The sequence below is a fragment of the Trichosurus vulpecula genome, chromosome 3 (assembly GCF_011100635.1).
Source record: "Trichosurus vulpecula isolate mTriVul1 chromosome 3, mTriVul1.pri, whole genome shotgun sequence".
NCBI classification, from domain to species: domain Eukaryota; kingdom Metazoa; phylum Chordata; class Mammalia; order Diprotodontia; family Phalangeridae; genus Trichosurus; species Trichosurus vulpecula.
In genome coordinates, this window is record NC_050575.1 from 401,500,951 (window position 1) to 401,516,542 (window position 15,592).

The 15,592-nt window shown below is 42.0% G+C and overlaps 1 protein-coding gene across 1 annotated transcript; it reads left to right on the plus strand.

Moving 5' to 3' along the window:
* The first annotated feature begins 1,501 nt into the window (after window positions 1-1,501).
* On the plus strand, window positions 1,502-9,016 carry LOC118842703 (interleukin-36 alpha-like). The gene is made up of 4 exons (XM_036750093.1): window positions 1,502-1,510; window positions 3,974-4,106; window positions 6,058-6,194; window positions 8,807-9,016. Exons 1-4 carry the CDS (start codon window positions 1,502-1,504, stop codon window positions 9,014-9,016), a joined length of 489 nt encoding a protein of 162 aa, XP_036605988.1.
* Window positions 9,017-15,592: the final 6,576 nt, after the last annotated feature.

The window sequence follows — 15,592 nt, forward strand, 5'->3', positions numbered from 1 at the left end:
GCATTTATTCAAGCTCCAAAGTAGCAGACCCATGGACCAATATCTCGAATTCAATATTGTGGCCAAAATTTCCCAGATACAGTAATAAATTATTCATATTCTTAAAAATTTGACCCAATTCTCTATATATTTGATAAGTGAGGCCTTTATCAGAGAAATTGCTGTAAATTTTCCCCCACTTTCCTGTAAGAAAAGAGCTCCTTGCCAGAAACATTTGTATCTAGGGATTTTTCAAAGTTATACTCACATGGAATCTTTAGGGCCCAACCCTCTTCCTCCCACTGCTGCTGACCCAGCCCTCCTCACCCAGCCACCTCTTCAACATTCTCTGACATCACTGGAGCAACCCCAGATACTTCTCCTTAAGCTCTAAGTTAGGAGGTGTCCCCACCCAAGCTACAGAATCACCCAGTTATTCAACTGGATAAAAGGCCAAGCATCCCCAGAAAATCTCATTGGAGGCTAAAGAAACCATCACACCCCAGGAGCTCGTGAAAATTGGAGAGAGCAGGTGGATCAGGTACCTTTGATCCCTCCAGCAGCTAAAAATTGTCTGTCTCTGGACTTTCTCTCACTGCTGTCCCTTGGGTTCCAAGGATGGGTGTGGGCCTGAGCCTAAGTGTTTTTAATTTCATGCTGTTTTGGTTTTTGCTTAGAGGGTCCATTATGGCCCATGGGGAGTAGGAGATCCCTTCCTTGTTCATTGGGAGTGGGCACTGATGTCTAGTGAGCTGAGTTCAGTGTGGAAACTCTTAGTGACAGGTTTGCCTAAGATGGAAAAGCTGCAACGTTGGCAATTCTGGAGAATATTCTTGAGGGCCGGTCTGCTGTCCCACTTGTTACTCTGAGGGATATGAGAGTTGAGACCTGTAGTCAGGGGTAGATCCCTGCTGAGGAAGCTGAGCAGAATGCCCAGGGGTTCCAGGGCAGATGAGCCATCTTGGAATCTGTTTAGTCCAATAGTCATGACCTGCTGAACCATGACCCAGGGGGCTGCCTCACCCAACCTCAGCTAAATGGCACACTGGAGTGCTGTGCCTGGAGTCAAGAAGACCCAAGTTCAAATCTGACCTCAAACACTACTAGTTGTTTGACCTTCAGTAAGTCACTTAAACTCTTTCTGCCTCAGTTTCCTCAATTGTAATGTGGGGATGATAACAGCTCTTACCTCCAATGGTTGTTACAAGGATCAAATGAGATAATATTTGTAAGAGGCTTAGCCCAGTAACATTTATAAAGTGCTTAGCCTGGTCCATAGTAGGTGCAGAAGAGTGGACATTGAACAAGCATTTATTAAGCTCTATTTATTACAGTTCCTAATAAATGCTTGTTTCCTTCCTTCCTCTCCCACACATCTATGGATAGAAGTGCTGAGGTAAAGTTAAGCACAGGGCTGTACCTGGGACTAGCCCTGAAGAAAGTCCCACAAATCAATTACCTTCAATCTCCCTTTACAGGAGCAGAGGGAATCTTATCATGAACAGAAGGAACCACAATCCACATGGGTCAGGTAAGCAACAACAATATGGCGGACAATATTGGCTCTGCTGCTAGTTAGCTGTGGGGCAATGCCAAGAGCACTCACTGGTTCTGAAGTTAGACAACCTGGGTTCAGATCCTTCCTCAGATGCACACTGCTTGCGTGCTCTTGGGTAAGTCATTTAATATCCATGGGTCTCATTTTCTTCATATAATAATAATAATAATGAGCATTTACAGAGCACCTACTATGTGCCAGGTGATTTACAAACCTTGTCTCATTTGATTCTCACAACAATTCTGGGAGGTAGGTGCTATTATTATCCTTATTTATGATTGAGGAAACTGAGACAAAGAGGGGTTAAGTGACTTGCCCAGGGTCGAACAGCTGGTAAGTGTCCAAGAGTGGATTTTCCAGAATGATTTGGACTTGATGGTCACCATGATCTTTTGCAGCCCTGGAGAAGAAAAGGCTGAAGGTCACTCTGGGCTGATAAGTTTGCTCAGGCCAGTTTTAGAGAACACAGAAGTCATGCACTGGGGAAGACATGAGAGCCCTCTAAATGCTAACCAGTGGAAGGAAGACACTTGTGTGTCCTATAACATTTAATTTTTACCTACACCTGTGGCGGAAGCTTTCTTATTCTCCCTGGTTGCTGGTGTCTCTCCCTCCACAAACTACCCTAAATTAAGTTTGTACATATTCTGTATCTTCCTATACAGACAGTTCTCAGTTCTCAGAAATTTACTCAAATTTGACTTTTCTTAAAGAATTCTGAAAGAAATCCTCATTCCCCCCAAACCACCTGTGTTAACTTTACCTTACAATACTCTTCCCTCTCTCTCCCTGCTCCTGCCTGTTGGCTTGGGTGCTCAGTGGCCTCTCACCCTCTCTCTCCCACCAAAAAGAAACAAAAAACACCCCTAATACTCTATTTCCAAGGGAAAACAGAATAATGAAGGAAGCAGAAATCTTCACCCCTTCCGGTTGAAATGGTAGGATGGTAGGCTTGGCTTGAGACCTTTTGTGCTGAGAGAGAAGACTTTTGCCCCACTTTGTCTGCCCACCCTCCTGTCTATCTTCCCACCCTCCTGTCTGTCTTCCATCTGGTACAGCATATCTGTCCTCTCCTGTCTGTCTCTCTCTGGCCCCTACATGTTCCCCTAGCCCTTGCCCCTGTTTTTCCTCTAGGTTCTGGCCCTGGTCTCTGCATGTTCCTCCTCTTGTTCTTGCTTCTCTGTCCCTGTTTGTGAACTGTGTTCTGGTCCCCTTCCTTCCATGGGAGGCAGCCCTCTTTCTGCCTCCATCTTTCCCTTCCCCACATCCCTCCCTTCCCCACATCCCTCCCTTCCCCAAATCTGAGGTAAATTCACATTACTGTTGAACAGCCCACTCACATAAAGAAAACTTTCTGTATGTGTACGTGTTATCTCCTCTGTTAGAATCTGAGCTGTTTGAGGGCGGGCATGGGGCCTACCATATAGTAGAACTGCTTATTGATTCACTGATTGAAGGATATCATGCCCCCTTTGGAAATAACATGGTGCCTAGATTTTTATGTCTCTGCTTTCGCTATTTTTCAGGTTTAACAAATCCAGCACAAGGGAAAGGTGAGACATAGCTGTGCCCCCTCCCCTCCCCCATACATGCTTATCTGGGCTCCCTGGGTGGGGCAAGCCTGTCCCAGGCTCACAAAGCTCCCAGCTGACAGCAAGCCCTCCAGGGATGAAGACATGACAGGTCCAATTGTCCATTTCTGTGTTAATTGTTGCTTGGAAGTGGATAGCCTAGGTAAGCAAAGAGATATTAAGGAAACTATTGTTGAATTCAAGTTTCCTGGTCCAAGTGAGCCCCTCTGTGCAGATGTGGGGAAAGCACTGTCAGGGACATCAGAAATAATCGCCAGGGTCCATCCATGAGCATGTTTTGCAGAAAGTGGGGAGGTTTAGTTTGGAGAAAAGAAGACTAAGTGAGGAAATGATCACTGTCTTTAAGTATTTCAAGACAACCCTGGGGAGAGATATGAAACCTATTTTGTTTGCCCCTGAAGACAAAGAGAAGAGTAATGGGTACAATTAACAAAGAAGTAAATTTAGACTCAATGTCAGGAAAAATCTTCCAACAATTAGAGTTGTCCCAAAGTGAAATTGGGCTGTCTCCTGGTGTGGTGGGTACCACTTTATTAAAGATTTTCTTAAAAAAAAGAATTGATATTTGCTAGACATCCTCAGTGTTTGGGAGTAGGTTAGATTAGATGAACTCTAAGTTTCCTTCCATTTCTGAAATTCTTCAGTTCTCTCCTTCACGATCACAGCTTTTTGGCTGGCAGAGTAGGGATTTACACATAGAGAGAAAGTGGCTGTGTGGAGGCTTGTTTGGGGCTGTGTTCCATCAATGTCAGTCCATCATTCTCCTTGTGCTGACAGAGAATTGGCAATTTCCTGGAAACTACCCATTAAATCAGCTTTAATCTTCATACTCCAGTGATATTAGCATTCTAACAATTTTAATTTGAAAGTAGTAGGTGAGCCTGACATCAGGGGAGTTCGTGACATCAATCAGCATGTGTTGGTCCTTCAAGGGAAGACCCTCATAGCAGTTCCTGAGGATGGAAATGTGACCCCAAGTGAGTAGGAAGCCTGACCCTATGTTCTCTTTCTCTGAGGTAGTCTCATACTTTAAGTGACCTTCTCTTTATAGTGTTTCCCAGAACTGATGCCTATAGCTTAACCAATTACAGGGATGACTTGGGCAGTTATTAGCCATAAATGGTGAGAAGAGAGGAAATTCCTATGCCAGGCAGTGAAAGAGGGTTAGGGAAGGGGCAGGTTGGCCTTTGTTAGAGGTAAACTGTGCTCTTCCATGAAGACAGAGATAAAAGAGCAGTAGAACAATGCTTAGGGAGGATGGAGGAGGGAAGGGAAATTAAGGTTGATTGATCTTTTGCAATCCAACCTGGGAGGGTTCTAATACCAGAGAATTATGGGAAGAATGGGGCTGGGAGGAGGTGGGTAATGGGAGGAGAGGAACAGAATGGAGTACCAGGATGGAGCAAAGGGATTTGACCTAGGTTGCTGACATCCAGGAAAGAGGTGGCAGCTTCCTCCATGTGGCATTCCTTTATAGGCAAATCTGTTTGGCAGAGTGGATAGAGCAATGAACTTGGCATTAATAAGGCCTGTGCTAGACTCCTTCTTTAGATAGCTTATAGTTTTGTCACCTTGGGCAGTCATTAGGCATAAGGGAGGCTCTGTGAGCCTCATTTTCTTCATCTGTAAAACAAGGGGGTTGAATTTGATGACCCATAAGGTCTTTCCTAGCCTAAGTCTATAACTTTATTGTAGCAAGCTGAACTGGACCCCAAGCTCCAGGAAGTGTGTACAGTGGATGGGTCTGGGATATGGAATGCCCATCTCTACATCTCCTAGGAATATTGCCACTAATGCCGTTGTGACAAGTTGTGGGATGGCTGTGATTGGGTGATTACCTCCTAGCTCTCCAATCTTCAAGAGAGATACAGGGCTAGAATTACATCTATCTATTGCACATCAGATATCTGCCATCTTGAATTACAATGATTTCTTGGTTTTTAGGGTAAAAGCCACTTTTGGTAGTCACTCTGGGAGTGAGTAGTCCTACTTTAGAACAAGAGGGTAACAGTTAATGTAATCTTAATCAGTTTATATCCCATTCCACAAAATGCTAATTACATCAAAGACGATCATGTATAATGAGCAAATATAACTATCAGAGCAAACAGTAATATAGTAATAAGGAAAGGTATCCAATTAGTTAAGGTAGAAGAACACATATGAGTCAGGGGTCTCTATGATTTGGAAGGGAGTTTCACCCAATTTCACCCAAGAGGTCAGCTCTTTGTAACCTTTGGGAATGAAGGTTCTGGGAATCAATGAATACATATTTTGGGGTGCTAGCTCCTCCTGGGCATCTCCTGTTTACCAAAAATCAATTCATTCTCTCTCATTCCACCTCTCTCTTTGTCCATTTCTCTGCTTCTCTATCAAAAATTTTTCAGCCATTCAGGAGTCATATCTCCCTCATATACACTGTACACAGCGTCACAGGACTATCTTTCAGGACACTGCCAAGCCTGCCTGTTTAGGGTGTTACCTGAAGCCAACTCAGAGTAGGCAAATTGCAGGCATGGCTGAAGCAACAGTCTGGGAGATTGCTCTCTTGTGAGGTCAGAGCACCCCTCCATTTGGGATGCTTCTTGTGAGGACTGTGTTTCAGAGTTCAGGAGCTAGGATTCCTACCAGGGATTCCAAAATCCAAAGGAGAAATTGAATCAATGTGAGGACTAGACCACTAAGCTGATGAGCTCTCCATCCAGGAATGAATGGAAGGTTCCCACAGATCTTGGTACCTCAGTTTCCTTCCCTTCCCTAGGCACTTCCAAATCCATATCCCTAAAGTTCAAGTCCAACTGTGGCATTCCCCAATCTTTTCTTTAAACTGATTATCTCCTCCTCTATCACCTTCCTCTTTGTCAGAAATGGATTCTTGATCCTCACATTTTGTTCACCCTGTGTGGTCACTGATTCTTGTATTTGCAGTCACACTGACAACCACACCATGCCGAGATGAATCTCTTGAAAAAGACAAAGGCCATCCTATTTACCTGGGGATAGCTGACCATAAACTGTGTCTGTGCTGTGCAGAGAGTGGAGGGAAGCCCCAACTGAAGCTGGAGGTGAGTTTCACAGAATCTCATAGAATTTCAGAATGGGAAAGGATTTCATAGGTTACCTCGTACAACCAATACTTGAATTAGGATCTCCTAGAAAGTGTCACCAAGTAGTGGTCATCCAGGTATCAATGAAAGCTCTTGGGTTCTGATAAATGAGTTTTTGCCCTATCTTGCTCAAAGCAGACCCTCATGCCATGTCCTGGCCATTTCCAAACCTCATCTACTCTCCATATGCTTTCTAGCTTTGTTTTATGTGTTGTCTTCCTGCATTTTAATGTAAGCTCCTTGTGGACAGTGACTATCTTACTGGCTGATATTTGTAATGCTAGCAGTTTTCACAATGTCTGGCATGTGATAATCCCTTAATAAATGCATTTTCCCTTCCTTTCTCTCTTCCTTCCTACTATTTCCTTCCTTCTTTCTTTTCCTTCTTTCCTTCCTTTCTATTTTTCTTTTTTCCTTCTTTCTTTTCTTTCCTTTGTTCTTCCTTCCTTTCTTTTCTTTTCTCTCTTTCTTTCCTTCTTCCTTCTTTCCTTCCTTCCTTCCTTCCTTCCTTCCTTCCTTCCTTCCTTCCTTCCTTCCTTCCTTTCTTCCTTCCTTCTGTATGGGACAGAATTTTTAAATAATAGGAGAGACATCTTTAAGAGAAACAAAGTAAATTTATTCTACAAACCTTGCAAGATTCGGGCACACCTCCATAAGGGAGGAGGCGAATAAAAGGGAACCTGCCTTAATTTATAGTCTTAATGAAAAAGATTCCCACCCACCTCTATCCCTTCTCACCATCGGCTGGGGTGGGCTTACAGTCTAGGCGCGAAAACTACACAGAGGACCAAGATTGATCCGGTTCGTTCAGGTTTTTCCCTATCATAACTCAACTGCCGGGGTGGCATCTGAAAGTCTAGGAGAGACCCTTCCTGGATCAGAGAAGGAACAGCTCACAGGAAATTCATTATCTTCTAATATCTGAGAGAGAGAGGGGGAAGGGCATGCCTTTCCAAAATTACAAGGCCAAATCCCAAAACCTCTCCATTAGACATATCTTGTGAAGTCTTCACAATTATCCACCCCATGCACTTCCTTCCTTCCTTCCTTTCTTTCTCTCTCTCTCTTTCTTTCTTTCCTTTTTCTGCCTTTCTTCCTGCCACTCCCTTTCAAAGCTGCTGATTCCTTTTTAATCTTTAGTTATTAATAATTAATCTTTAATCATCAGGTTTTTTGCTTATATTAATCCTGAATCTTTGCTGCAATCTTCACACTTTCTTCCTAGTGCTGCTCTTTTAGGCCAAGCATAGAATGTTTAAATACTTCTCTTCATGAAAGATCATCTGACTATTGAAAAAAGATATCATCTCCATAAAGTTGTTTTCCTTCAAGCTAAACACCACCTATTTCTTCATCTCTCTCTTATATGGCATGATCCTAACAGCTTTCATCATCCATTTCACTTCTCTGGATACTCTCCAGTTTTATAGTTCTTATTGAAATGTGGTGCTCACAATTGATTGAATGAAAAACATTGAGTGTTTGCTATGAGCCAAATACTCTTCTAAGCATTAAGAATGCAAACAGAAAAGCCCCTGCCCTTAAGGAGCTTACAGTCTATTTGAGAAGGTGCCATACATAAGAGAGTGGTGGCCAGCAAAGGAAGTTATGTTCTGGGAAGTCACAGGTAGGAGTTTAACAAGAGAGGAGTCCAATGACATGCCCTTTGAGAGGCAATGGTAATGGCTAATAATAGGTAGCATTGGTCTAGCACTTTAAGTTTTGGGAAGCACTTTATGGATGTCATCTCATTTGCTCCTGACAACAACCCTGTGAAGTAGGAGCTATTATCACCCCCATTGTACAGATGTGGAAATTGAGGCGACCAGAGTATAATGACTTGCCTAGTGTCCCCTAGCTAGCAAGTATCTCAGGCAGGATTTGAATTCAAGTCTTTCTGATCCAAGTTCAGGAGAACTTAGCTGCCAGTGGGAGGGTTAATTTGATTAAAATCCTCAAGAGAAGAAGCAGCCAAAAACCCAAAACAAAACTATAATCCTAATGCAACCTTTGGCTGCATTTAAAAGGGATGCTTTCCAGAAAGGGGTGGATGACAATCCAATTGTATTCTGCTCTTGTACCAATTAATGTGGAGTATTGTATTCAATTATGGGCACCTAGATTTAAAAAGGACATTGATAAAATGGAGAGTGTCCAAAGGAGGGCAACCAAGATGATAAAGGATTTATTGATTAACCTGGAATGCTCAGCCTGGATCAGAAAAGCTTTCAGTGTATCAGAGGGGTACATTATATCTGTCTTCAAGTATTTGAAGAGCTATCTCATGGAAGAGGGACTTGACATTCCATTTGGTCTCAGTGGGCAGAAATAGGATCAAGTAGTGGAAGTTGCAAAGAGGCAGATTTGGGCTTAACATAAGCATACCCTTCCTAACATTGAAGTTGTCTCAGAGTTAGATGGATAGCCTCAGGTGATGGGATCCTAGTCCTTGGGGGTCATAGTAGGGATTTTTTGTATATGTGTTGAACTTAATGACCATTGAGACTTCTTCCATCCCTAAGTTATGAAATTCTATAACAACATCTGGGCTTTTTCTTCTTGTTTTCCAGGAGAGGGACATAATGGAATTATATGGTACCCAGAAAGCAGAGAAGTCTTTTGTATTTTTCCAAAACGGAAATGGCAACACTTCTACCTTTGAGTCAGCTGCCTATCCTGGCTGGTTCATCTCTAGTTCAGAGGAGAATGGGAAACCCATCACAATGACCAAGGGTGTGGGAAAACATAATATACATTTCTATTTCAATACCAGGGATTGAGCCTGGCATGGACTAAATAGACTCAGTTCAACAAAAGCCTGCCCTACTTGCCCAGTATACCGTATGTTCCAAAACACTTTCATATATATTAGTCTTGTGCTGTGGTGGGAGACATGAAATGTAACTAAGATGTGCTCTTGCCTTGTAGGGGCTTATCATTAAATACTACTCAGTTAAATAAACCTATTTATCAGCCATTGCAGTCATTGATATAGGATGTCGTGGGTGACTGAGGCTTTTAGTATCTCAGCTCCTGGACTCCCCATCCAGCCAATTTCCCTCACATTCCCCCAGGGAGCAGCCACCCATCCGAGCTGGGGTGAGGCTGACAGAGACATGGGAGCCTTGGCTAGGTGGAATTTGGGAATGTTTGTCTTCTGGAATTGCTCTGAATAGGATGCTTTCCAGACAAGACCTGTCCCAGGTGCTGAAACTTTGTGGCTGTTTCTCAGACCTTAAGCATTAGCAACAAGCATCATGAAGAATTTTTAAAAAAAAGTATTAAAGCTGCTGTCCCCACTGGTCTCTGGATAGGAACTGAATCAACTCATCAGAATGTTAGGGTCATTGGAAGAAGATAGATTTCATATACTCAAGCATGAAATAATCTGACTAAATTTATATATATATGTACATATATACATATATGTATATGATTCATATTTTGTACATTTAATACGACATTATATATGAATTTGTGACATATTTTATAGTTATCGTATATAAAACAAGTATTTAATGGATTACACACAACACATACACACGCATGCACACACACACACACACACACACACACACACACAAGAATGTAAGCATATGCTGACCAGGCTGCAGGGTATAGTTGATAAAGACACTGAAAGAGATTCAGATGACCTGCATTCAAATTCTAACTGTGCCTCTTATTACATTTGTGATTGTGCCCAAGTCCCCTAACCTTCCCAGGCCTCAGTCTTCTCACCTGTAAAAGGAGAGGATGGGACTAGATGGCCTCTGAGGTCCCTTCCAGCTCTAAATCTGGGTTCTTCTCTTCCTAAGGCTGAATAAAAGTTGGCAGTGGCTCACAGGAGATAGGTGGAGTGATGGCTGCTCAGCCTCATTGAAGGAGAGAACGGGGAGGGACCTCTCAGTTCAGAGAGGAAGATACAGGGGTGTTGTGTTTCTTCTTAGCTCACACGATTTGTTGTGAAAGACCTAGGATGAAAATCCAGACCTACCAACTCCAAATTCCCCTCACCTCCACCCTAGCACTTCTCTGACTCCCTGAGTTTGAGTGGTTTAAAACGGGATTCAACAGATTGTGAAAGATTGTGCAGAGTCTGATGACACAGGTATTGGTGAGGAACCCAGTTCACATCAGCTTTTCTAAGTGTCGTAATCAGAGCGATCATTAGCCCTGAGCCAACAGCATGTCTGGGTAGATTTCAGTACCTTTTGCTACCTGGATGTGAACACTAATATTCACCATCTGCCATCTCTGTGAAGCCATGTGTATGAATGAATGGGTAGGGAGGTGCATAAGAGATATTTATTTCCCTGTGCAAAACTATTTTCCCGCTATAAATGTTGTTGTTCAGTTGTGTCTGATTCCTCACGAATCTGTATGGGGTTTTTTTGGCACAGATACTGGAGTAGTTTTCCTTTTCCTTCTCCACTGAATTCAGGCAAAGAGAGGTTAAGTGATTTGCCCAGGGTCACCCTGCTCGTGAGTGTTTGAGGCTAGATTTGAATTCTTGACTCCAAGCTCAGCACTCTACTCACAATTCCACCTGGCTGCCCCAGATGACAAAAAGGATACATACTACAGACAGGCTGTCAATGGCACAGCACTCTGCTTTACTCTTACCTCCTAGGCTCTGTCTAAGAATTACCAGTTGATCATCACTTTTCAGGCACTGAGACATACCTTCATCCTGTGCATCTCAAACTGGTGGATCCAGGGATCCAGGCTGTTAACATTTACTTTGACCACAAGTACTTAGTTAAACAGTCATTTAATTGGATTAGTAAAAATCAAGAAACATTATATGCATATACCATAGAATCCAACATTCCAAACATTCCTCAGTCTCATCTCTGTCCAGAGAAAAACTCTCTTGTAAGTTGAAATAAGTTTTTTTCCCCTTTCAGCCTACCACAGTTGTGGGAGAGCCAACACACAGGTTCATTAACTTGTCGTAAAGCTCTCTTATCCCAGTGAAGAGGGACTGAGACCTAGACTGTCTCAAGGAAAATCAGTATTTATTAACCACCTACTATGTGCACGGTCCTGTTCTAGTTGCAGCGAGAAAGACAAAATTGAACTAGTTCTTTCTTTCAGGGAGCTTAAAGCAAGTGGACAGGGAACTGTGGGAAGAAATTTCAGCGATTCGCAGGCACAGCTACATGTGTAAACAGGGCTGCATGGAGTGGGAGTGGGGAATGAGGAGGGAGAGAGAGAGAGAGAGAGAGAGAGAGAGAGAGAGAGAGAGAGAGAGAGAGAGAGAGAGGAGGGAGATGGAGGGAGGAAGGGAGGGGGAAGGCAGGGGGGTGAGAGGGAGGAATGGAGAGAAATGAAGAGAGAGACTTTTGTGCTTTGACCTAGGTTGGATACAAACCTTAAGTCTTCAGCAAGACACTGGTACCTTACATTTGTGAAATTACAGAGTTTACATAATCAAAATAAGAGAGTTGGAATATCCTTGTTGGTTATTTAATCCATATCCCAAAAGAATTCCCAGTGTAACACCCATAACAAGTGGTTATTCAGCCTCTATTTGAAAACTTTGATGGCTCCAAATCTCAGGAAATCTTTTTGGACTCCAATGAAAAATCCCTTCTAACTCTGAGCCCATGATTCTTTCTAGGATCTCTGCCTCTCAGAAGCCTTGGATTCCTTCAAAGTTCAGGTGAAGCATCACCCATGTGATCCCACATGATCCTCTAGCACAAGCACTTTTTTGTGTGTCATGATCCCCTCTGGAAGTCTGGAAAAACCTATGAACTCCTCACAATCGCACTTTTAAATCCATGAAGTATAATCAATCAATCAATAAACATTTCTTAAGTGCCTACCACATGTCAGGCACTGTGTTAATCTCTGAGGATACAAAAAGAGGCAAAAGACAGTCCCTGCCCTTAAGGAGGTTGTAATCTAATAAGGGAGACAACAAGCAAACACACATATACAAAGGTAGCTATATAGAGGATAATAGGAAATAATTAATGGGGGAAGACACGGAAATTAAGAAATGCCTAAAATTTCATAAAAACATGGAAATGTGTAAATTTACAAATGAGAGCAATTACATTGAAATGTCATTATGAAAATATTAAAAAGGGACAACAAGCTTGTTGTCCCCAGGTTAAGAACCCCTACTCCCAGAAGCTTGTCCCTCTTCCTCCCATTGCCTTGTGGAGGCTTTTTGTAATATTTACTATAGACTTGCATGTCTCCATATATCCCCTGATACAGTATAACATCCCTGAAAGCAGGGATCAGTTTCTTTTAGTCTTTGTATCCATAGCACATGGGCATCATCTGATATAGCAAAGTCTTCATAAATTCATTTTGAATGCTATGACATATTTTGGGTGGTGTCCTGGTGGAGGCTGCTGTGCCAGGAAGAGACCTACCTGACAACTTCACGTGGGCACACCCTGCATGGAGGGAGGAGAATCAAGTATAAGGTGATGTAATGTAATAAGGTAATCAGGGTGAGACCCTAACATGGGCTATTGGACTTAATTAGTGGAGACTACTGTTTTTTCGCTGGCTGTGGGATAGGGTGGAGAATGAATCAACTTGGAGTTACTGGAGGGCAAGCAGGTCTGTGATGGTATGTGGTGTTTTGTAAACTTTTATCCCTAATGTAACCATGGAGAATTTAGAGTATTTTAAGGAAAAAAGAGCTGTGCTTTGAGGGAAAGATAGAGAGGAGAAGAAATGCAAATGTTGATGCAACTATCTCATTCAAAAGTGAAATTAGAACCCAGGTGTAATCATGGAATTATAGAATCAGAGCTGGAAGGGACCTTAGAGTCATCTGATCCACCATCCCACCTCTATTTTACTGCTGAAGAAACTGAGGCCCACAAAGCTAACTTACTTAAGGTCTCACAAGTAGTAACCATCAGAGATGGGCATTGTGCCTGGGCCCTCTGACTGCAGGGGCTGTGCTTTACCTGCTCCCCTAATTCATCTTGGTCATTGGGCATGGAAGGATGGGTAGGGAATGAGGCTTTGGGGAAGCAGGGGTGGATGAGCTATTGCCAGCAGAGTTCGTGGTCTGGCTTATGTTTGCTCAGTCTTTGTGGGAGAGGGTCTCTCACAGGCAAAAACATAGGCAGCAAGGTAAGAAGCCCTATAATGACAAGTTTATTGTTTATTCAAAATATAAGTGCTCACAAGGAAGGGGTATTTTTCAAATTCCTGAATGGAGGTGAGTCTAACAAAATGTATTAATTCTATGTCACCCTCAGTAGAAATTATTTTATACTTTCTAAATATTTTTCTTTATTTTTATATGAGCTGTTTTCTTTCTTATAAATTAATTTATTTTTCATTTACAACATTCACTTCCGTAAGCTTTCGAGTTCCAAATTTTCTCCTCCTCCCTCTCCTCTCCCCTACCCCCTAAGATGGCATGCAATCTGATATAGATTCTACATATACCTTCACATTAAACATATTTTTACATTAGTTATGTTGTATAGGAGAATTATAACCAATGGAATAAACCACAAGAAAGAAGAAACAAAACCAAAAAAAGAGAGAGCAAATAGTTTGCTTCAATCTGCATTCAAGCTCCATAATTCTTTCTCTGGATGTGGATCTCTTTTTTCATCAAGAGTCTTTTGGAGTTGTCTTAGAACCTTGCATTGCTAAGAAGTGCCAAGTCTATCAAAGTTAGTCATCCCACAATGTGTCTGTAATTGCGTACAGTGTTCTCCTGGTTCTGCTCACCTCAGTCAGCATCAGTTCATATGATTCTTTCCAGGTTACTCTGAAGTCAGTCTGCTCCTCATTTCTTACAGCACAATAGTATTCCATTACATTCACACACCACAACTTGTTCAGCCATTCCCAATTGATGGGCATCCCTTTGATTTCCAGTTCTTTGCCACCACAAAAACAGCTGCTATAAATATTTTTGTACATGTGGGTCCTTTCCCCATTTGTATGATATCTTTGAGATATAGCCCTTGAAGTGGTATTACTGGGTCAAAGGATATGCACATTTTTATAGCCCTTTAGTCATAGTTCCAAATTGCTCTCCAGCATGGTTGGATCAGTTCACTTGTTTTCTTTTAGCAAACTTTGTTACTGTTTATTTTTATCCATGTATTCCCAGCCCCAAGCTCAGTATTTGGGTTTAATAAATTATTGTCAAGTGAATTGAATACATTGCCTCCCCCTTCAAGGAATTGTATGTGTAAGGAAAGTGTGAGTTTCAGGCAGAGTCCTGGAATTCTTTGAGTGAGAGGTTTAGGCAGAAAGAGAAGAACCAACAACCAGCTCTCTCCATTCAGCCTATTCTATATTACTTCAATGACATAATTAGATACAACCCTGAAATGTTATCTTTTGTTTCCACTGATTTGCAATTTGGTTGAGATTTTATCCTAATTTATGTCTGATTTTTAGATGGCACTGGCTTCAAAGGTTGTTTGTTCTTTATTCTGAAGAGGACCAATGACATCAAGGAGTGATGTCTTGACTTGCACATGAATTGGATTTAAGTGAAGCAGAGTTGCATGAAGTAGTCAGCCTCACTGTCTTCCAGAGTCATCTGGTAAGACAAAAATCAGACTATGCAAAAGATGATTTTGGCATCTTTGATGTCTGACCAAGCTCTAAGCTCTCCACTGTCTTCGTGTACATTAGAACAAATTGTTCTCCACTATTGCATTGTTGGTGGAGTTGTGAACTGATCCAACCATTCTGGAGAGCAACTTGGAACTATGACCAAAGGGCTATAAAGATGTGCATACCCTTTGACCCAGCAATACAACTTCTAGGGCTGTATTCCAAAGAGATCATAGAAGTGGGAAATGGACCCATAGGCACAAAAATATTTATAGCAGCTCTTTTTGTGGTGGCAAAGAATTGGAAATCAAGGAGATGCCCATCATTTGGGGAATGGCTAAACAAGTTGTGGTATATGAATGTAATGGAATACTATTGTGCCATAAGAAGTAAGGAGCAGATGGACTTCATATGAACCTGGAAAGACTTACATGATCTGACGCTGAGTTAGAGGGCAGAACCTTGAGAACAGCAAACATGATTACAGACACATGGTATCTATGATGATTAACTTTGATAGACTTGGCTCTTCTCAGCAACACAAAGTTTGAAGAGAAGTCCAAAAAGACTCATGATGGAAAAAGCTATCCAAATCCAGAGAAAAAATTAGAGTCTGAATGCAAATTGAGGTGAACTATTTGCTCTCTCTCTCTCTCTTTCTTTTTTTTTTTGTTTCTTCTTTCTCATGGTTCATTCCATTGGTTATAATTCTTTGTTACAACATGACTATTGAGAAAATAAATTTAATGTGAAGGTATACGTAGAACCTATATCGGATTACATGCTGTCTT

What these genes read in the sequence shown, in the direction of transcription:
- LOC118842703 (XM_036750093.1), top strand. An exon ending in GGATGGAAATGTGACCCCAA is followed by an intron (nt 4,107 to 6,057) that starts GTGAGTAGGAAG and finishes TTGTATTTGCAG; the next exon opens with TCACACTGACAACCACACCA. An exon ending in AGCCCCAACTGAAGCTGGAG is followed by an intron (nt 6,195 to 8,806) that starts GTGAGTTTCACA and finishes CTTGTTTTCCAG; the next exon opens with GAGAGGGACATAATGGAATT.